Source organism: Elgaria multicarinata, chromosome 2 (genome assembly GCF_023053635.1).
Source record: "Elgaria multicarinata webbii isolate HBS135686 ecotype San Diego chromosome 2, rElgMul1.1.pri, whole genome shotgun sequence".
NCBI lineage: Eukaryota > Metazoa > Chordata > Lepidosauria > Squamata > Anguidae > Elgaria > Elgaria multicarinata.
The window spans coordinates 170,008,368-170,031,291 of NC_086172.1; the positions used below are offsets into that span (position 1 = coordinate 170,008,368).

General features: G+C 41.8%; 1 protein-coding gene across 1 annotated transcript in view; it reads right to left on the bottom strand.

The window, feature by feature from the left end:
- Window positions 1–1,131: 1,131 nt before the first annotated feature.
- Window positions 1,132–22,924, bottom strand: part of JAG2 (jagged canonical Notch ligand 2) — a 109,315-nt gene continuing 87,522 nt past the window's right edge. The window contains exons 15-26 of the mRNA XM_063118129.1: window positions 22,259–22,372; window positions 20,892–21,005; window positions 20,231–20,344; window positions 18,299–18,415; window positions 15,186–15,213; window positions 13,768–13,853; window positions 11,468–11,581; window positions 11,181–11,296; window positions 8,869–9,117; window positions 7,202–7,333; window positions 4,827–4,986; window positions 1,132–3,795 (exon numbers count right to left, since the gene is read on the bottom strand). Coding sequence (XP_062974199.1) covers window positions 3,323–3,795; window positions 4,827–4,986; window positions 7,202–7,333; window positions 8,869–9,117; window positions 11,181–11,296; window positions 11,468–11,581; window positions 13,768–13,853; window positions 15,186–15,213; window positions 18,299–18,415; window positions 20,231–20,344; window positions 20,892–21,005; window positions 22,259–22,372 — 1,817 coding nt within the window. The 3' untranslated portion in view covers window positions 1,132–3,322. The remainder of the gene's footprint in view (window positions 3,796–4,826; window positions 4,987–7,201; window positions 7,334–8,868; window positions 9,118–11,180; window positions 11,297–11,467; window positions 11,582–13,767; window positions 13,854–15,185; window positions 15,214–18,298; window positions 18,416–20,230; window positions 20,345–20,891; window positions 21,006–22,258; window positions 22,373–22,924) is intronic.

Consider the following 22,924-nt stretch of genomic DNA (forward strand, 5'->3'; position numbering starts at 1 on the left):
TATTAACTCTTGAAGTTCAATTTTTAGCTTCTCTTTTAATTTTAACTCAACTTTTAAGTTCATCGATTATTTTAGCCATATTAAATGACCAAATATAAGTTTTGAATAATTTATGTACATTTTTATGATTTTCAGTATACTTTTTTTTGGCTTTGTTGCAGCAATTCAGGGTCAATGTCTTTAAAAATTGGTAAGTTTCAACCTTTCCTCCCGGGTATGACGTTAAACTGCCTCTTCAGGGCCCTTTCCTCTTGTTAAGTTGTTGTTGTTGTTGTTGTTGTTGTTGTAATTATTATTATTATTATTATTATTTTGCCCTGGAGTCTTTGCTCTCTGGTTGCATTTCTTCCATTTCTTGTGGTCGCTGTACCTTTCTTCTTTCCTGTAGGTCTCCCTTGACCACTTCTTGAGTTTTTTTCCATCCCGAGACTGTTAGGTTATCGAAGGGCTAAGATTCTTTTTGTTTTGTTTTGTTATAGGTGCTTGGAGAAGATACGAAAAAAACCAGGTCAAAAGTTTAACTTTGTTAAATGGGGAAGTGTCGTTCTAGTAAAGACGGGTTGCTACAAAAGGACTCACTTGGACATCAAATCGAGACATGGGCAAAAGTTTTAAGTGACACTGAAGTGTTATGTATTGTTTGTGACTCTAAAATAAATGTTACCAAAGGTTTTGAAAAAAATAGTCAACGTGCTGCCACAAGACAACATTCAAAAAACACTGAAATAAAACATCGTACCCGGGATGAAAGGTTGAAACTTACTTGTTTTTAAAGACGTCGGGCCTGAATTGCTGCAACTTGCCTAAAAAATGATACTGAAAATCATAAAAAATTGGATAAATTATTCAATTTTTTTTTCATAGCCCCATTTTTAGGGTCTTAAGATTAAAAAAGGGACTTTTAGGGGCTTTGTTTCAGTTTATGGAGTTTTAGGGACTTTAGGGACCAAGTATGAGCCCTGCTTACATTTGCATACAATGATGCTTGGAATTGGGATTTAGGCTTGGGTAGAGATCGCATGAGTATTGCCAACTGATCTCCTGTAGTCCTTCCAAATCTGAATTACCACGTGGTCCAAGGAACTAACTAGGTAAGCAGAAGGCATTTGAAAAGCACACAATTTGAAAAAATTATGCATAATAAGGGAAACCATTTTATTAGGTTTGGAAGACAGCAGCATTGCAATACAAAAAAAAAGTTACAAGGGCAACAGAAATGAAATTTAAGAAACCCTTCAAAGTTGCATTGGGAAAATGGGAAAACGACTGTTACCCACAGGAGAGGGTAGATTATAGTTCCTAAATCATTCTGAACATCTGAGCAGAGTAAGGCGGGGAAAAAACTTTCAACTGCCAATGTTGTTATAAAATGCTTTAATAAATAGTTTTCTTCCGAAAGCTATAGAAGAACATGTCAAACAAAATGTACTGCACAGAAGTTCCTGCAAAGCTATTCCTGCATTCATGTATAAAACAAAAGTGGTTTCAAAAACATTCAGGGTTACACTGAGTGGCCAAAACGTCGAGAGAGAAACCTCAATTTCCTTTGCAATTATAGGACAGCTAAGTAATGTAGGGTTAGGTTTCCCCAGTAATTAAAATAAAAAGATATAGCTCATTTCTTTAATAATAAAGCCTTTTTTTAAAAAAACAACCCCACAAATAATGCACAAGCCTTCCGATACGAATAACCATTTCTCGCAAAGTCTTCCATCTTCTAAGATGGAATCAGACGTTATGACGGATGTGCGGCCGAAAAGCACGGCCCTGCATGTCATCGTCCTCCCTAGTATCTAGGTGACACAAAGGCGGATTACATGAAGCTGCCATGCCACGAGTTGATCCGCCCCCACAAGTAGCAGCCAATGACGTGGAGCAGAGGCGGGGAAACTCAGCACGGTGGCGTTATCACATCAAACACCTTGAGTAACTCATTGGTGTTGGAGGAAAAAGGAGAGGAGACTCAGAGGTGCCACTCTGGACAGTAGTCAAGTGTTTGTTGTAATGCCTAGTTCCAATCTGAGTTTGCCAACCTTTTTCCAAAGAGGCGAATAAGCATAACAGAAACAAGAAATGAGAAAAACAATTGTTCCCTTCATTAGGCCTGTATTTTTTTTATAAAAAAAAATGGCAAAAAAGCAATACCACATGTAAAGAGACATTCACAAAAGAAAAAAGAAATATTGTCTTGTCATCTTTATACTGTACAGTATACTTACTCTCTGCATTCTTGAGCTGTGAGGAAACAGTCGATCTATTTACAGGTGAAATGGTTGCAATACATTGAAAAAGTACAAAAAAAGTGACCGAACATTGATTGCATTAACATCATTTTCTACTATGGACATAATACCAAAATAAGTTTTTGTATTTTTTTTTTTTTTTAGAAACTGCCATAAAACTTCCCTTTCTGCGACATAAATTAAAAAGGAATGACGTTTAAAAAGACCAAAAATACTTTTTTTTAAGTTATTAACTCAAATATACAGAAATTATTCATTTAAATATGTACATATTTACAAAACAAAATGCACTCGCACAATCTGAAAATAAACTGTGTCAGCCTGAGGGCGCCAAGAGTCCTCTTGTGGTAAACCTATAGATGGGCACGGCAGTCTTTGACAGTTGCTATAGAAAAAGAAAATTGAAATTTCAAGGCACTTGACGCGTGCTTCAATACTGCAATCCTAAGGTCATTAAAACAAATTGACATATTCAAATTAAAAAAGGCCACTTTTCCATCCACAGTTTGAATGATCTCTATAGATTTTCTTTTTGTTCAAAAAACAAAATAATGATAAAAAAAATAAGGCAATTTTTTTGCGGGGAAGAAACTTGCAGAAGTTAAGTGCAGAGAGATGCTTGTAGTAAGGTTTCAAAAGAACCGTTCATGTGAGATTTGTTTTCCCTTCAAGTTCAGCAACTACCTCAACCATGAGGTTTTTAAGCCACTGTTGTTAACAGGTAAAAAGGAACCCATTCTGTAAACAGTGTAGTCTTGCGTGATAAACTTTTATGAAATAATTGAAAATACAAACTTTCCTCCTCTGCCACACAGCAAGTGTATGCTAAGTAAAATTTACAAAAATAGCAACTATCAAAGATTACTCTATCATCTGACAGTCATTGAATAATTTATACAAGGCTAAAAGAAACAAAATAAAGTTTTTATTTTATTATTTTGATTTTTTTTTATTCAAAATAAAGTAACTATGAACATTTGACTCCAGATAATTAAAGTCCTTGATGCAAAATCGAGATGCCAATTTCTTCAGCCCCGTCATTCAACGCAGACGAGTACTGCCATGGTCCAAACACAGGTTTAGTCTCTTCCGCCTTCAAGGTTCGTTGTGTTCACATTTTTTACAGATCTGTTGTCCATTTTGGTTGTCTGAAGAGATTTCTTAATAGGACTATTCTCTAATGAGTCCACTGCCTTTGTTGACAATGGCTTAGAGAGTTTGTGAGAGAGGAATTTGTCCATTTCCATGACCTCTCTTTCCTCCTCTTCCTCCTCCTCCTCATACTCCATGTACTCCTCTACCCCATCGTAAGTTCTTTTTTGAGGAGATATAAAATTTTTGGGTTCATAATGAATGCCTTTGTGACTGTAAGGTCTGTCTATAGGATTCCGTATTGGATTCAGAGGCGCCCACTGATTATTTGCGGCCTCTTCTCCGGATGGGCGGCTTCTCTCTCTCTCTTTTCTTCTCTTTCGTGTCCACCACACACAGATTATTATACAGGTTAACCATACAATACTAAACACTGCACAGAGGATCGGAACCAGGTAATCTAGAAAACAAGCCAACACACAGCTTAGTGAGCAAATGCTAATTCTGACAGAATATGCTCTCTGCAATGTTTGCCCTTCTAAGCATGACGAGTGAGGAAAATAAAAAGCCACAAAATGAATTTTGTTTGAAAAAACATCACGTTTCTTCTTTGCTCCTAAGAATATCTGCTCTGAAATTCAACTTGCTTCCCTATGAAGTGGATTCCTCAGTTTACCAAATAACAACAACAATAGTAATAATAATAATAATAATAACAACACCATACAAAAACTATGGGTACAATCTGTCCAAGTAAATAACTGCCTCTATTCAGTACTATGGAACAAATATGTAGGCACACAAAAAACCCTCTTAACAGCCAAATACGAGTCTTTCAACCCCCGTCAAAAAGAAACAAACAGAAGAGGAGGTTGTACAATGTTAGGCATCAAGTTGGTTTGGTATTTGAAATACCAGGCAGCCATGTTAGGCACAGCTAGCAAGAATAGCCTTGCAGTGATCTGCACGGAGGTCACTTCTTTGAACCACACAGTCCTTGTTCCAGGAAGAGGGGCTGAAATGTTATCCCATCACTGCTCCTCACAGGAACAAGGGTGGAACGTAATACGATGTGTCATGATTCTTTATTGGGCCTTCCCCACTCCCACTAAACACAACACAGCCACTGAATTTAAAGTAGAAAACCAGCTGGAGTAGGGAGGGAGGACCTTCCTAACCCTTTCTGTTTGCAGTTGGTTTCTGCTGATTATCACCCATCTTCCAGGTGGTATTTTCTCCCCAGCAAGTGCAAAAGCAGCTTAGAGAGACTCTTCAGTAGAAAAAAATGTGCAAAGGGGAGGAGTTAAGAAGGCCCCCACCCCCCGCCCTGATCTTCCACTTCAAGTTGCAGCCTCAACAACTGCATGGTGTAAAAAACAAAATAAAACCCAAAACTGTCCCAAGAAAGAAACAAGGAACTACACGTGATGTGCAATTCCACTCCCATGCATGCTGCTGAAGAACTCTTCTGGCCGACATGCCCACACTCACCTGACGAAGAAGAATTCCCAACTACTATGGTCTCTATTTTGACTTCAGTTACTGCCAGCATAACTGTGCTGTTTTGTCGCTTGGTAATGGCATTTACTATAGTATTGGAGGCATTCTGTATGAGGCTGTTGTCGGTCTCATCTTGATGCGAGATGAAAGACTGGAAGAGAAGACAGGCAGGGAACTCAGATTTATAATGGAGCAGTTCTGTAAGAGCCATTTCATTTTATTTAGATAATCAGATCGACGTTTGAGAAGCTGGGAAACCCAGTTTGTTGCTAAAGCACCAATGCTGTTTTGAAGCCCATATGAAAGTATTAGGCTAATATCCCGCAACGTGCCCCTTCGAGTTCGTGCAATTGTACATTAAGTTACACACGGCAGACGTCCATGTTATTTACACCACTGAGCTAAACTTAGTCATTGTTTGGAGGCTTTGAAGATATTATCAGGCTAGGCATTTGCACTAATGATATAATCTGTTATATATAACTGTGCACTTCCTTCGGTTTGCATCATAGCTAGAAGCATTCTTCAGTTGTACGAGTAAGCAAAGATAGCCCAGCTAAGAATATCTGGCCAATACTACACCTTTTGGCACGCTAACCTCTCCCCAGCCACAACAACTGGGTGGCAGTCAGCAGCCCGAGGAAGCCCTCTCTGAACTCCCTTTCCCAGCTTCCAAGCTGAACTCATCTTACCTTTCTCGCCAAGGGTATCCAAGGCATTTCAGATAACCTAGTTTTAACGTGAGCAATGCAGAGGCTGTCTACCGCCACGCATCGCCAACACGGAAAGAGATTCTGTTTTTCTGTTCAAACTCATCAGTGTTCAGTTTATTTATTTATTTTTATACCGCCCAATAGCCAAAGCTCTCTGGGCGGTTCACAAAAATTAAAATGACACGGTACAGTTGTAAGCAGCTACTTACTCCTTGGGCAGCTCATGTTGTAAATTTAGAAGATAGGCCTCTAACCTGCTTATCTATATTCGATGGCAACATCATATGATCCTTGCTTTTCCCTTTCCTAGCTACGAAGTGACCAAAGACTAACAGAGATGAACGTGCTTAGCTCTTTCCCGAAAACTTCAGCTTATGTTCTCCATGTAACGAGAGCATCATGTGACCGTTCCAATCAGTCTTCAGACTTGCTGCCTATTTTTATCCTCAGGAGTGAAACAGATGTGGGGGAGACCGGAGAACCCATTTCCCACTGTTGCTGTTGTTTTCACTTAAAGCAAAAGGAGCCCACGATGGGCTTCAATTTTGAAAAGAGCACCAATACGGGAGAGGAGTGTGCAAACCTTTTCGGCTCTCAATCTAAATTGCCTTGCCACAAACTGGTATTAACTCCTCAGTGGAGGGGGGAACACACACACAGGTGTCAATAGTTTCTACCCCTCCGAGGTTAATTCTTTGAGGGGAAGGGTTAAGCATCACCTCCCACAGCATCACGAGTCCAATCAAAATTGGATCCTCTCACAGCTGCTTTCAACATTCTCACTCTCACGGAGGCGGACCGAAGATCTGGTCACGGTTACTATGCATCATTTCTGTTTGGGCCCTAAATCAATGTCCACTTCCAGAAGACCAGTGAGGATAGGGAGGCATGTTTGCAACACAACCGGGTCGGCCCATGGAGAACACAGCCCATGATTACATCCCAATGCATTTCTTTTAAAGGAAGAGGCAACAGCCTTCCCCTTCTCTTACATTGGAGTCAAGCACAGATTTTAAAATTTGGTTAAAATCCCCCATTTCTATCCTTTTTTGGGTCTCAAACACAAAGCAGCTTACAGACACCATCAGTAAAAAACATACAAAACAAAACAAACGAACAGCAACAACAGAACCCAAAAAGCATTTGACTGTAAGCAGTCAGCAGGGAGTCAGGCAGGAAACAAATCTAAAATATCTCTTTCATTAACTCAAGCTGTCGTCCACTAAATTAATAAGTCCAGACTTCGCCCCAGCTTCTAGCTTCCTAAGGCACCCATTCCCCTGTTGACATAATTGCATTAATATAAAGTTGCCAACTGAAGGCCTTCTGCTCATTGGGCAAACACTCACCCAATGGAAGGGTGAACCCTATTCTCTCTCTGGCTCACCCCACCCACCCACCCAACGCATTTCACCCTTTCTTACTTGTCACTATGCTAATGTCTTGGCCAAACTGACCCAACTTCGGCTTCAGCTATTGGGTGGGTATAGAAAAGTAAGAAATAATAAAAATGATGATGAGTTCATGATCCAAATCACGGGGACCCTCGACAGTGATTGGAAGCGGAGTCATACGCTTGCCTCGATCAAGACTACTATACAAGATCTCTACAGACAAAACATTTCTCTACTCAGAAGGAAATCTAATACTTACAACAGCAACTTCCACAGCATTCTCTATGGAGTAGGATAGATCGCACAACACTAGCAACATTTTCTCACTAGAAACAGATCTAGTGGCTGGTAAATATCTGATTTCGGAGCAAATATTTTCAACAGTAGTGCCCTGTGAGAAGGAAAACAGACCAATCCTTTTTAAGATGGGGAATAAAGAGTAAAGGGCACACTGATTTCAGAACAATTAACAAATGCTACGTTACAGTTAAGAATAACACAGGAAAGAGACTTCCTCTGTCTGGCTCATCACCACATGATGCACAGGCAGGCACACATAAGGGAGAATGGAAACACAGGAGCACTGTTCCAACGTTCAGTAGTCTCACTGGTTCGCTTTGTGTTCCAATGGAGCATCTTCTCCTACCTTGGAGGAGAGATAGGCAAGGCCCTGGGATTTACTTCATCTTTAGATGAATCAAAGAAATTTTAATGAAGACCTGAATGAGAGGGCTGCAGTTCATCTCCCAGGTCTCCAAAGACCACTTAGGAATTCTCTTCCTGTCCCCAAACGCAGAACGTAATTTTAGTGTAGAGGGGAAGGGGGGGGAGTGTACAATTCTTCTTATGATATGTGATACAAGTTTTCATTTTGTGAATTCATGGGTAGCAAAGCCAATGTACTACAGAGAGGACAAGTTCACACAAAACGAGAGCAGTTAATAAGCCATGGTGGCTTCTTAACCACCCTGGCATGTGCCAGCTCATTTATCTAATTACCCTCCCATGGCGGAGTGTGCATTGGCAATGTGATGCCAGTGGCTTGGAAATATGCAGCGATCATGCAAACCAGGTTAGAAATCTGATTAGAGTAATCAAATCTGATGCGATCCTTTGATTACCCATAATGTAACTCATTCTAAATGAAGCCTTGTTAATGGGATACAAGATGGCAAAATGGGAAGAACAAAACAAGAGAAATTCTATGAGTTGGTGATTTGAAGCCTTTCTGAAATTGTGCCTAGGCTTAAAGTTGTTGCATTTATATTTCAACTGAACTATAAATGTTTTTATAGTTTTTATAGGAGTGGTCGCAGTGACAACCCCACCAGCTGAATGCAAACTGTTTCCCAGATCTATTCATTACACTACATTAGTCCCAAATCTTTGCCCTCACTAACTGATCTGGTCCCTAATCTGGGACCGTATGCACAGGTTTCCAACTGTGCAGGAGTTTCAGGGGCTTCCAGCACACTGCTGTTTTATACCTTGAATGGTTTTAATTTTTGTGAATCGCCCAGAGAACTCCAGCTTTTGGGCGGTATAGAAATGTAATAAATAAATAAGGTCATTCGGGGCAACTCCCGCTTATATTTTCATACATACAGGTCCACCCTTGAGTTTTGTGTAATGTGGAAATGAGAAGTGCATGTTTCCAGTGTGTACACCATGCTGGGAAGCATACAGAAACTCCGGAGTTACATACCACCCATTCCCAAGAAAGAACATCCTTTCTGAAGAGATATTTAAAGTAATATTTGACTGTATGGGGGGGGGGGAACGCACACCACAGGTCTGAAAAAAGGCAGTCGAAGTGCTGCAATACCATTGGCTGGAAGCTAAACTTCTGCAAGCAAGCTGCTTAATCCCCAAACAAGGCACTGTGTGAAACTGTCAAGGTGCGTTGGCAAGGCTCCAAATTCTCACCTGGGGTACTTTGTCTCTGTTAAAAATCAGAGTAATTCTTGCACAGCTATTGTCCAAGTAGCCTGAATTTGGGGGACACTTGATGTTGGCAGGCAGAGGTTCTGATTCACTGCATTCTCCCCAGTCAGCACAAGGCGGTTGGAAACATTTGATATAAACGTTTCCTTGACATTCTTGACCTCTGGGACACTGGTAGTTAGGATGGTCCGCATGTTTGGAAAACAAACAGGATTTCCTCCCACACCACACCTAAAATTCAACACAGACACATTGATTTCAGTGTGCAACTGGCAAACGAGGCAAACGAGACTATCGCAGTTGACTACCATTCTACTTCAAACATGGGCCAGTCTCCCTGAAGTTGGTATGTTGTTTATAGCTATCCCTTTACAATGCTCTGTTCACAATACAAACTCTATGACAAAGACAATTATTTTTGCTCACTCAGGGCAGCATTTGCTATGCACCCTTTTGGCTGTAAAGAGAACGTGTTTGCCTAGGAAATACCAAGTAGATGGGACACAAAATTAAACAGAATTCCTTACACAACTGAACTAGGACCACCTCTTTCCTACGTAAGTAGACACAAGTTGACCCTCCCAACCTAAATACAAGGCACCTGGCTAACCACTCACATGTAGCCTGCTAATTTCAAAACAGTAATAACCAGGCTGGAGGAAACAAAAGACCGCTCTTCCATCTTAAGACATGGGATAACAAGGCCCGGCCCAAGGCAGGCCGCCGCCTGAAGTGGAAACCCACCATGCCCCCCTTCTCTCCCTCATTCCCGGGATCCCCTCCTACCCCATGGCCTCCTATGCCCCTTCTCACGATCCTCCCCCCTACCAGGCCTCCTCTGCCATGTGTGTGATCTGCCTCTTGAGCCTGCTGGCTGCCTGCATGGCCAGCAAGAAGCGGCAGACCCTTTGGAGGGGAAGAGTGCCGCTCTTCCCCTCCTCTGCCGCCTGGTGCTCTTGCTTCCTACTACTTAATGTGGTAAGGAATACCACAGGTACTTTCTCCACCCACATGGAGGCCACTGGCTTTCCCTGCCTCTGGATTATGGGAATGTTACACCTTTGAGAAGCTTCGGCTATTGGGCGGTATAGAAATGCAATAAATAAACAAATAAATAAATAAGCTTAATCATTTAATAAAAAGCTTAAACAGACATTCAACTGAAGTAAAGTCCCACTTAAAACAATGGAACTGACTTTAAATTAGTGGGCCTCCTCCCTTCCTTGGCCCAGCAGCTGGCTGCCGGAGCACCAGACCAGCAAGTAGGGTGGGATGAAGGAGAATTCTTCTCCTGGTCTGAGCAGTAAAAGAATCAGGAGGCTACAATGCTCACTTTGAACCCAAGGAGAGTGTAACGAACCACTGAGACCTGTGCTTCTGGGCTCGGAGCTACCACTCTTGGCAATATCTCTCAATCAAACTGACTTTATTATACTGTGTCTATCGTATCACAATACTTAGAGGGCAGTGAAGGCGGCTTTGGGATTCAGAGTAACGTCTGTTTTCTAAAACAGAAATAATTGGATAGAACACCCTATCCAAGGGTGGCACTATCCTTATCCCTTACTCAGTTTAAGCTAAAAATAGTTCTGAGTGTTAAGTGTACACATCTGGTGAAACTGGGCAAGGGATTAGTAGTTAGTTCTAAATGCCACCATATTGTCAAAATGCTACAAAACAGCCTTCCATAACCCGCACCCCTTCAGATGTTTTGGACTACAACTCCCATTAGCCCCAGTCAAATGGGAGTTATAGTCCAAACGCTCAGAAAGCCCCAGGATGGGTACGCAGTGATGATTATACGGCGCCACGGCAATCGCTCACCCAACCCAGGGCTTTCCGCCGAAGCTGCGGAGAAAACAGGACTTACCCTGACTTTTTTCTCCGGAGTGAGGCGAGGACGCGCAAGACGGCGTCAAGAAAGCCCCAAAGCCTCTCTCCAGAGTCATGGCTGTGTGGTGTCTGGTGGAAGGTGACCTGTGCTTGGTTGCCTCCCACCAGGAAGACAGCAAGGGTGGCCCTGGTCCCCGGATGGCCGCCCAGAAACCCCGCACTCCCTCCTCAGTGTCGGGATTACCCGACACCACCCTTGGGCAGGGAAAGCGCAGGGTTTTCAAGGAACCCGGCGCCAACCTGGCACCGTGAAGACACCCTCCTGGAGAGACGCAAGTTGGTGAAGGCTGCTATAGAACTGCATGATTAATGAAGATGACATGGGAGTCCAATGAGGATTGAATAGTTTGGAGGAAGTGGAGATTAAAAGGCAAATATAGCTTTCAAAGTCAGGAAACTACCTTGGTGCAGTCAATGTGGCCATCCAGACAGTGGCAACTGTTGCATTCTTGATCCCATCGATTGCCGTGGGGATAGGGCGTTCCTCTAAGCCAGCAAGACTTCCCAAAACCTATCACTGGGGTGTGGGGGAGGAGGAAGAAAAAAGAGAAATTTAACCAAAGTATGGGTCCGAGCCAGGAAAGAGAATGCCAAGTTCGATTTACAGATAAGCCACACTGATGTGGGGAAGACACTGAACTTGAAAAAAGTATTCAGTACTCGTCTTAGTTTAAAGCTTTTAAGTTACCTTCTTGGCATCTAGCTCCAGCTCGTCCAGGAGGGCAAGCGCACCTGTATCCATTTATTTCATCAATACAAGTAGCCCCATAGGCACAGGGGGAAGACTGACATTCATCAATATCTGAAAGGAAGGGAAAAACCGAAATGTGCAAACTGTTATGTTTTTTACTGCAATGTATTCCTAGACCTCGGTCTTACCAAATGGGGCTTATACACATGTTACCTCGTATTGAATGGTGGCCACGTTCTTGTAACCAATGTATATATTCATATGTACATTCAGAGGGCAAGAATTGCAGCAGTAACATCCTTTTTTCGTCATTTTTTAAAGAGTATTTTAACTATCAGCCCTATATTTTTGCCACCCATGCATCTTCCTTTTCAGCTTAGTAAACTTTTTTCTTTTCTTTATTTCACATCCTGGGCAACATTTTTGATTCTTGGGTTAGCAGGACTAATAAACCATTATTAGCACAACTACTGGAAAAAGGCCACAATTGCACATGCATGCCTTGGATACCAACGGTTGGGTCTTATGATGCCATAGTAATACCTGCCCATAAAACTAAGACAATCAGAATACATCAGCCCTGATCCAGAAAAAACCACTGATGCTTACATTAGTCATGACCAACTAGTCCCATTGATTCTAGTGGGGATTTAGCAGAAGTATCTTGGATTGGGGAAATTATGTGCATCTCTTCTCTGAAGAATTCCACCAAGCACCTATTTTCTTTGAGATTATCTTAGTGAGCCAACAAGACTTGGGGCTTCGTTTTGCTTATTTGCACAATTGGCAATCAAGACGGCTAAAGCCCAACATTACACTAGCACAGCCACCCACAACCTGGTGCCCTCCAGATGTTTCGGACTTCAACTCCCATCAGCCCCAGGTAGCATGGCCAATAGTCAGAAATGTTGGGAGTTGCAATCTAAAACATCTGGTGACCACCAGGCAGGGGAAGGCTGCTGTATGCTGATCTGCCTGACTGACAGCAAAGTCCTCCTTCCAAATACACAGTTCCTGCCCAGATTCTGAACCTCAGTGCTCCCTTGGGTTCACCTCTTGGCACCAGGCCTAGATTTTCATGTACCTCCTTTCTTGCAATCTCTTTTTCTCTTTTCACTCATGGAACTGCTTTCGTCAGTGGTACTGTGGGGGGGAAGCAATTTGCCTCCCCATACACCCCCAAATTCTGCTGCAATGGGGTTGGAAGACTCTCTGGAACAGATTTTGGCAGGGTGCAGGGAGCTGCCGGGGGTGGTGGTGGTAGTCCTTTCACGTGAAGTTGGATTCTGCCCTTTACTAAAGCAATTATTGTGGGCTGTCTTCACAATGGTCTCGGGGGAAGAGAACCTTTGAATTTGTCACTGTGAGCCTCCCCACCCCGAATTTTGAAAGCATCATGACTAAGGAGAGATTTATGTCCACTATGGCTTTAGATTAAAGAGACCTTGCATGTTTCTAATCCATCAAATTAATAATGTCATGGAAGCATTTTGTCGGCATTGTTAAAAAGTAATATGCCTAGACAATCTAACAACATTGCTGAGCTTCTCAGGAGCAATAAGGCATTCTATTCAAATTGAATTCCAACCCCAAAACTGAAGATGTGTTAAAGTATATTCAACATGCACACTTCCCAGAGGCACGACCTTTTATCAGGCGCAGTACTGGGCAAAAGGCAGGATACAAATAAATATAATAACAACAACGACAACAACAACAATAATATGCAAGTGGATTTCTTCTCACAGAATGTGAATTTCTCTCCCCCGTCCTCCCCCTGCAGCCCTCCAGGTCTGCTCTGGAGGATCCCCCAACCCTCTGGAGCAGATTAGGAGGGTGTGTACTATAGGGATATAGAGGTGTCTGTTCTGCTGCCGTGGAATACTAACTCTTTCGTTTGCAACATATAAGTAAATGCACACTTTAAAAGGTACACATCCTATAAAACCTATAAGTACTTTGACTATGGACGTTATCTTTTAAGAATCCCAACAGGAGAGCATGCCCCAAAAAATCTTTGCTAACGATCTGCTTACAGTTAGCATGAACAGCTCAAATACAATTTCAACCAAGTCATTATAGTTGCATTTGTCAAATGAAGAAAAGGATTCTGCCCCAAAACAAAGAGATCACTATTCTTTATAAGGTAAGGATCAGCAGCTATGAATAATTCAGTTCGCTTCTGCTTCATTCTTTGGGATACAGCTGACCTACGCTATAACACATGGGAAGTCAAAGGGTGAGATGTGACAAAGAGTTTAGGTCAACTGCACACCCTTCTCAATGCAGGTACTTACTAATTCTGCAGTCTGGACCAGCAAACCCAGGCGCACATTCGCAGCGAAACCAATTCACACCATCAACACAGATGCCACCATTGTAACTGTAAAAATAATAAACCCATCATTGCAATGAAGACTGTCAGAGCAGCCTTGTAAGCTGAGAAATAATAACAAAACAACTTTGGTTCTTGCACAAAATAACCTGTTCAAATGCAAATTTCTTTTATTTGTATTTTCTCACTAATCAACAGTGCAGAATTCAAGAAGCTTACTTAATTCACAATACACTCCCATTTAAATAAACCATTTGTAGTTGTCTTAACTTCTCCAAATGAACATTGTTAATTAAATCTCCAGTAGTACAGAGGCGAGGACTGTTGCCTTTAACAGAAGCAGCGTATCAAGGATGGTACGGGATAGGAACAGTTTTCATTTAAACCCCACATGTTTTATCAGAGTAGAGAGAAAAGATAGGTAACTGTGGGACAGGTTTTTAGGAGAAAATAGGAAGAACTGTAAAACTGATTTCTGGCCAATTGTTTTAAGCGCCCAAGACGTAGCATTAGAAATGAGAACACAACCCAAGGCCAACTGACATTTTCTTAATCCAGCTGTCCGCATTACGTTTAGATTTTACATTGAACAAGGGCATCAAGTTTCGAGACCTCATGGTTGCAGAGCTTTTGAAAGCAATGACACTGAGTTACACAAACCCACAAACTTTACAACCACCAAGGTCTGGGGGAGCTTTGGAAAGGCCACATAATTTTGTTACATGTACATAACCTACTCCAAATTCCCATCATCATTACACATGGGAAAAGATTAATGAAGTATCAGGGGCCCATAATGTTCAAGAGGCAGGCGGCAAGTGGAGTTTCTAGAAATTCTGGAAGTCAATGCAGTCAAATGAGTTTTCACTAGATGACAGAGATCCTTTTTAGCACTTATAATGCTATGAATCTTTGGGGCACATTAGGTACGCCCAATTATTACAAAACGTCTGTGCATTAGTATTATTTTCATGTCAGTATGAATTATTACTAACATTTTAATGCTTTCCACTTTGTTACCGACTTGTCACTTTCCTCTCCCACTTGCAACACAGATGCTAAATACCCAAAACTGAACAGCCCCATTGGCTTTAGAGGGATTATTCAAGTATTATTTGTCTGGGCTAACTTATCTATAAAGAACCTTTGCAATTACAAATCTCATATTACCACTGTTGAACAGAAATCAGACTCCATAGGAACACACATTGGCAGAGCAGCTAGTTAATAAATAAATACAGGAAGTTCATTTGGTAAGACCAGCACAATAGTTTAAAAGTATAGGGATTACAAGGCTTCAAGAATTCAAGGGATTGTTTGCATTTAACTGTTGTATTAGGCTATTTTTTTTTAAAAAAAGAATAATCCTTGAGTACTTACCACGGATGCGGATTGCAGTCATTAATGTCTAAACAGAGAAGATTAAAATGAATTAAAGCACTGAAAATTGTAGGCAGCATTAAGCATGGACCTTGATTTAGCTGGTCCATGTACATTTAAGAGCTAAGACACACATGTTGATCCGTGGCATGTACAAAACATGCTCTCATTGACTTCAGTGGCAAAAGCAACTCTGCACACTCATCCCATATATTCAGCAGCTCTGACACTGAAATGAACAGGAAAGTGTTTAAGCCAAATCAGACATGCTGATGCACTTGGCTATTTACCTATTAAACATCAAGGGGATGTCCCCTTTTTATATTATTATTATTATTATTATTATTATTATTATTATTATTATTATAATTTATTGCATTTTTATACCGCCCAATAGCCAAAGCTCCCTGGGCGGTTCACAAAAACTAAAACAAACAGTATAAAAACATGATATAAAATACACATTAAAACGGATTAAAACATACCATACATGATTAAAACATCCTAAAAACATCCTGAAAACATTCTAAAATTTGGAAGAGAGGAGCAAAACCCACCACCTCCCCAAGCCTTTCTGCTCCCACCCCAGCTCACTTGCAGCATCAGAACTGAGCCTGGGGAAAACGGCTTAAGACAGCCAGCTGAGCATGGCCAGGTAAAGTGCATCCCCCTCCCCATGCTGGCTGCAGATGCTGGGAGTAGGGATGGGTGAACGAGTGATGTTTGAGCAGGCCAAGATCCCCCGAACATCAGTTTGCTGCTTGTCTCTCCTTGATTTGCACTCGCTGTTCAATTTGCGTGAACCGGGAAATTGTGCGAAACGAACAGTTATCAACTTTCCAATTTTTGCACGAATTTCCCCAAAAGACTAAAGTGTGTGTGATTTAAAATGTGTGCATTTTTTCAAGTACGCATTTTGCAGTTCTGAAGGCATGTTTGGGAATTTGCAAATGGGGGAGAGGCTTATGTAAAAGTACAATAGTTGCGACAACATTCACTATTAGCAACTATATCAATAGATTAAATAGATTGGGACACTGGCAAGGGAGTTTTGCTCCCTGCTACAAGACCTGTGCCAGGTTGGGGGCCTCTTGCCTGCTATTTATGCTAAATGAACATATGGGCACTTCCTAATTGAGCGAATGGTGTCACATTTAGTTTGGCCCTAATACACAGATTTGAGTGTACGCAGTAATCAACATGCAGATTCCTCATTGCTGAAAAAAGAGTAATACGTTTTAAAATATATCAGTGATCCAATGTTAGCATGGTCAATAAATGCTTAAGATTGACTGCACTGACTATTGCCCCAGAACAATGTCACTAAATGTGCTGTCAGGGGGACAGTATGGACATATCACATGAGTGTTGTAGATAAACATTAGAACGACCATCCTCTCTCTAAGATGGTGCTTTTACACAGTAAACACAATCCGCCTATGTGTCTCTCCAAAAAGGGGACTGTGGAGAAGCCTGGGTATACTGAGCCTACCTTTTTAAAGAGATTTGCATGTCTGCCCCCAAAGCCATTCTAAATCCAGAATGGCTTAGGGACACTCCTGGGAGAGATATGTGGGCTTTTCTCCATTTGTAGAAGAGCCAACTGGGCACAAACACTCTGCCTTGCCAGCCTGCAAAAACACGGGATGAGTCTTTCCTGTTTCAGCTTTGTTGAGCGATGACAGAAAGGAAAGTCTCTCCGAATTCACAGCACTCCTTTCCCAAGTTTCCTGTGATTGCCAACTGAAAGCACCTCTCACCTGCTGACGGCCCACGGCCTTCTTGGTTCCGGACCGGTGAAATGTCCTCAGCCTGCCAATTCCCCCCCCCCCTTGCCCGATCACCCTGGATAAAAGGAGTCCATTTACTATGTTAGGTTGTTTCTCATGGAACACCTGGAAAGAGACCCTTGCTTCTGGTAATCATGATGCTGACGTTATGCAAGTCTGTCCAGGATAGGATTGTTTAGCATTGCTTTTCTTTTGTTGCTAATTTCTCCAACTCTATTGATTTTAAATAAACATTTATGATTTAAACCCTGGTGGTTTTTATTCTCTTTTTCATAGCCCACATCTCTTTCCCAGCAATGTGCCTAAGCCATTCTGTATTTAGAAGGCTTAGAAGCAAAGGTGAAGGAAATACATGGATTGTGCCCTTGGCTGACAACAACTAGCAGGGCTTGTGAGGAATGTGAGCCCACCCCAATGAAATATAAACTACAAGTCGTGGATTTCTTCCTCATTGAGACCTAGGTGCTTTTAAAGGTGGAAATGGTGACTGCCTCCTTGTAAATAAAGGAACCAAGTGTGTTCCAGCTTGATCCACTTCGCAGGATAGGGCAAGGGGAATGGCCTTCATGTGACAATGACTTTTAGAAAAACAGGAAAAATACACCCATGTCTTAAGGTCTATGATAATATCATGGGTGGGGGTGGGGGTGGAGAGAGAGACACACACAAATCTATTTCCAAGAAGAGGAACGGGACTTCAGGATTCATTGTTGGGAGACACGCCATGCAAGTACCTTTTTACATTAAAAAAATCCCAACGTTACTTTGGACTTAATTTCTACATGTGTAGTTACATTTAAACAAGACCGCAATTGGATAGGAACACAGTTTAATAGGCTCTGGAACAGCTACTGAACCAAGGACAGCAAAAAGCATAGAGTGCTCCCCCACATCAAGCCCCCACAGTATCTATAGCCCTTTAAACAACAGGTCTCCCTCCCTCCCCCAACCATTTTAGGTGTAAGTGAATAAGAGCAATCATCACTGTTTACAATGTACGGAACGAACAACTTAACCAAGACAGATGCCATTAAAGATAATTTCAAAGCAGAATTAAAGATTTAGACTAGATGTAACATTTTCAGCATGTTCTGTCTTGAGCCACAAACCGAAGCTCAGCCACACCTAAAAAAATCAACGTATTGGTATGCTCGTAAAATCCCCAACTGCTATACAAAAGGAAACGGTTCTAACAAGGTGTATAGCTCAGTCTCTATAAACCTCGTGGTGCAGACTCACAATCTTAAGCACTCAGGTCCTCGTAATGAACCATCTGAATATTCAGAAGAAGTACAGCCATTACAAAGAAGAAAGCATACTTACTCTGAGTGCATGTCCGCCCTTCCCAGCCTTCTTTACAGATGCAAGAAAAGGAATCTCCACTGCCCACACAGGTTCCACCATTTAAACAAGGGTTAGGAATACAGCTGCTGTTCTTAGCTTTAGTAGGGAAAACAAGCAGAAAGAACTTTTAACCACAGGGATCTGAATATGAGAGTTCAGCTGACATCTCAAGTATGAATATTATTAAAATCATGTTAATCTCGCCTTTTAGTTTTTATTCTATGAGCTGGGTTATAACAAAACAGTGATGAAAACAAAATAATCAAGACAGAATTATCAGCTGATGTAGAACCAATAGCCTGCCAAAAAACGTTTCTGCAGCTTGTCTAAGAGCCATAAGAACAACACCACAACAACACAACCACTTCTTCTTATTATTCTTCTTATTCTTCTTATACTTATTCTTATTATTATTCTGCCTTTTGCCCAATACTGGGCCTCAAGGGATGCCTTACAAAATTTAAAACATATACATTTCAAAATCTAGGAAAAGAAATATACAAAAATTAATAATTTTTTTAAAAATATATTACAATATTAAAACATTAAACATTTAAAATACATGACAATTTTACAAGTCCTTAACATAGATAGAGGCCCAGATTATTTGCCAAAGGCCTGCTGGAACAAAGAAGTTTTAGCCTGCTTCCGAAAGCCCATCAAAGAGGGAGCCAGTCTAGCTTCCCTGAGAAGAGAGTTCCAGAGCACTGGAGCAGCCATCGAGAAGGCCCTCTCCCGTGTTCCCACCAGACGCGCCTGTGAAGATGGTGGGACTGAAAGAACGGCTTCTCCAGAAGTTCTCAAAGCATGGGCAGGCGCATAAGGGAGAATACGGTCTTTCAGATAACCTGGACCCGAGGCATATAGGGCTTTATAGGTCATAACCAGCACTTGGAATTGTGCCCGGAAACAGACTGGAAGTCAGTGGAGCTGTTTTAACAGGGGACTTGTATGCTCCCTGTAACCAGCCCCGGTCAACAATCTGGATTTAATAAGCCAGACAGGCCTCCCTCCCATAACCTGGCAATGCCCATTCTAGCACCTACTCATGGCACTTTAGAGAGCAAGGGGGCAGAGGGGGGAGACAGTGCAAGGCCTCAGTTGCGGGGGGGGGGGCATATTTCCACCCACACATGTTGTCAGGTTTCCCAGTCTCTCAGGCAAGCACACATTCTGGCAAACTGACACGGGGCACCCAAATCAGTGAGAATTCTTTATCACAGGAAATCTCATGGCAAAAGCTTAATGGTTGCACACTTCAGGAATCATATAGCGGAAGGTCAGTAACTACAGGCTCCAAGAAATTCCAGAACAGTCAAACGCTAATCACTACTAACATCAACGTGGTTTCCCCTGTTGCCATCTCCATGGTTCTGAACAAAAAGAAGGTCAATCCATACACGGGTTCCAAACCCGGGCAAGGAAGAGGCATGATTCCTGACACATGTTTAGATAATTAAATGTCCCCTCACTGACCTCCATCCACGTATATCTCAACATAGTTGTGGAGTGTACAACTTAAAGGAAAGTGCTTTATCCAGAAACCAATCCTTTCCCTCTTCCTCCAGTCCCTCAATCAAAACTGGCTTTAATTTTTAGGTCAAAGCAGCTCACTTAGGCATAAGCAAGACATAAGCAAAACATTTCCCCCTGTGGACTATTATACACTAACTGTGCTTTCTCCAGGTCACTAAATGAGACTGGGAAAGGAAGAAACACAGGTGGTGTTTAATTTACCCTACTGAGCAACGCAGATGCACGTCCAATCTGAACCACAGAATCATAGAACAGTAGAGTTGGAAGAGGCCTACAAGGCCATCAAGTCCAACCCTCTGCTCAATGCAGGAATCCACCTTAAAGCATCCCTGACAAATGGTTGAAGAAATATTATTGAGAAGATTAAGCTCTTACCAATGTTGCAAGTGCTTCCTTTCCACTCTGGAGGACAAGAGCACCGAAAAGTATCACCATCGTCATAACACGTTCCTCCGTTGGTACATGTATTTGCATCACACTGGTACTCACCTAAAAACCATGAAGACAAATTTAAGCAACTGATCATATGGACAAATCTTTTTCTTTCTTTCTTTCTTTCTTTCTTTTTTTGCTGTAGTTGCCAGTGCTGGATTTGTGTATTAAATGGGATTAGGTACACTGTTATGGCATAGTACAAAGCCAACTTTCAGGTTTTTTTTAAAGGACTGTAACAATCCAGGGAGTTTCAGGATAGTCTTGCATAACAAATCTAAACGAGTAAATACATGTAAATTATTCTACCTAAATATTACCTGTGAAAATAATAATTCCAAAAGGCAGTTCAAAATGTTATACAATGCTATCAGACAGAAGCTATAGTTTTTCATTTCGGTATTACATGATTTCTGCTATGTTTCCAAACCCTACTCTCCAGCTTCATTCAACATGTTGTGTCAAATTTTGGAGGAAAGCAGACAATTAATGGATTTGTTTGTGCACAGCTACTTCATCCAATCAATTTTTCAAGATTTAAGAGCTTCCTTTCCAACTTCAGATTCTTTTCAGCAACATACCACCACCTAGAACACACACTTACTTGAATGGCACGTTTTGCCTTTCCAGCCATTTTTACATTCGCAGTAGAAGTCATTCTCTAAATCAATGCACCGGCCTCCATTGTGACATGGAATTGGAAGGCAGTCATTAAAATCTAAAAAAATTCAAAGGTTAAAATCTTTTAGGAAAAGACAGAAAGGATTCCAGAGAAGACTACCAGAAGATAGACGGCAATCTCATCTGCTGAGATTACAGAAGCAGCTAAAGACTTTTAGAAACTTCTCTAGTTAAAGCATTTCATGTTGCTGGGCAAAGAAAGAGCCGCTGCCTAGAACAGAGCAGAGCCACCATCAGGCAGTGGGCATCACGCTGGGAAATGGGGAACGGTGCTCTGATTCTGCACAGGGCCGCTTTGTCATGTATTCACACCCACAGCGAATCTAAACAGTTTGGCCCAGGCACTGCCCCACAGAATTTCTAGCTGAACAGTAAAATTCAGGCATGGACTTCTGCACAAACAGTAAGAATGACCTAAAACACTCTAGTACAGTAAACTGCTTAAGTGCCTGTTTAGAAGGAAGCCTCTGATTGTGGAGGTTTCCATATACCCAATGCCCTACCAAGCTGCTGCTGGCAGAGTGTGAGGAACGACTGAGGTGATTTCCCCCTCTCGGACCTCCTTTTAAATGTTTCTCCTATAAACAGGCCTTTGGGCCTAGAAGGTGTGCTGGCAGGGGCTGGGCCGGGTTGGAGAAGCCATAGGATCTCTTGTATCCCAGCCTCGCCTCTTCCCTCCCTGCACACCTGACTGTCCCCTTTTCCCTCCCTCTGAGACTGCACCTGCGACCTTGGGAGGCAACTAGCACGATTCTTTCTGTGGTGGTTGCAGAGGGGCAGGGGAGAGGGACTGGAACTCAAGAATGTCTACGGCCTCGGGAGGGGGATTCTCAACAATCCTATATTCCTTGAGATGTTCTCCCAAAGACCATAGGATTGCTCTCTAATTCGCAGAATAAAATACATCCTGCTGATACATCCTGTGGACCACTCAGGTTTGCCAACATCCAACTACTATTACCACTCCTTGTGCAGGTTTTGGTTTGAAGTAGCTTTTTCTATTCTGAGAGCTGTCAACCAGGGTAAGAGAAAGCAATTTCCCTTTAAACCAAGTCTAGATAATAATATGTTTCTCCATTTCAATTTGTTTGTTTAGGCAGGCACTCTGGCTCTTTGGTGGACAAAAAACAAGTTAACCTGGGTTTGAGAATTAAAGCGGCAATCCTAAGCAAAATTTCCCCTCAAGTAATCCCCAATAAATGTCTGAGTGAAACACCCTTAGGACTGGTCTGCAAGTTAGGGTAAGATCCTATAGCTACTTCTACCATGTTAACATTTAGCTATACTCACTGATATCGCACAGTTTTCCTTCCCAGCCGCTCTGGCAGAAGCACCTGAAATTGTTGACTTCATCTATGCAAGTTCCACCATTCTTGCAAGGGTCTCCAAGACAATCATTGATATCTAAGAACAAGAATGCATAAATCACTAGAATCATTTTATTTGGTATAATATCGCACCACACCAGTGTTCATCCCTGCAGCAAGTCATTTTTGGAGGTTACTGAAATGCCTTAAAACAGAAATCTTCAACCAATATACAAAACCATTAATAGGTTTAGACCAAAATGTCCTGAAACAACTTTGGAGATGCTCCACACGTTTCAAGACAAGACTAGACACATTTATAAAAGGCCATTTATGAATTAATCTGCTGCTTCACTGGGGACTAGTGCCGGGTTTCCAGCTATCTTGGGAGGCCCCTATTGACATTACTGAAATAACAGAAACTCTCCTTCAAAGGGACAGGATATGTTGGGGTCGTCCTTAAGGAACATCCAGCATATGGCAATCACTTATTTGAACAACCTGGAATTTGTTTTTAATCAAGCACCCCTTGTCTGGCTGGGCACTTCCAACGTGACGACAAGACTTGAGCACTCCATCTGGCTATCTAGAAAATATGGGCCAATTTGTAAAAGAATTATATAGTTTAGAATTGTAGTGGGCAGAATTG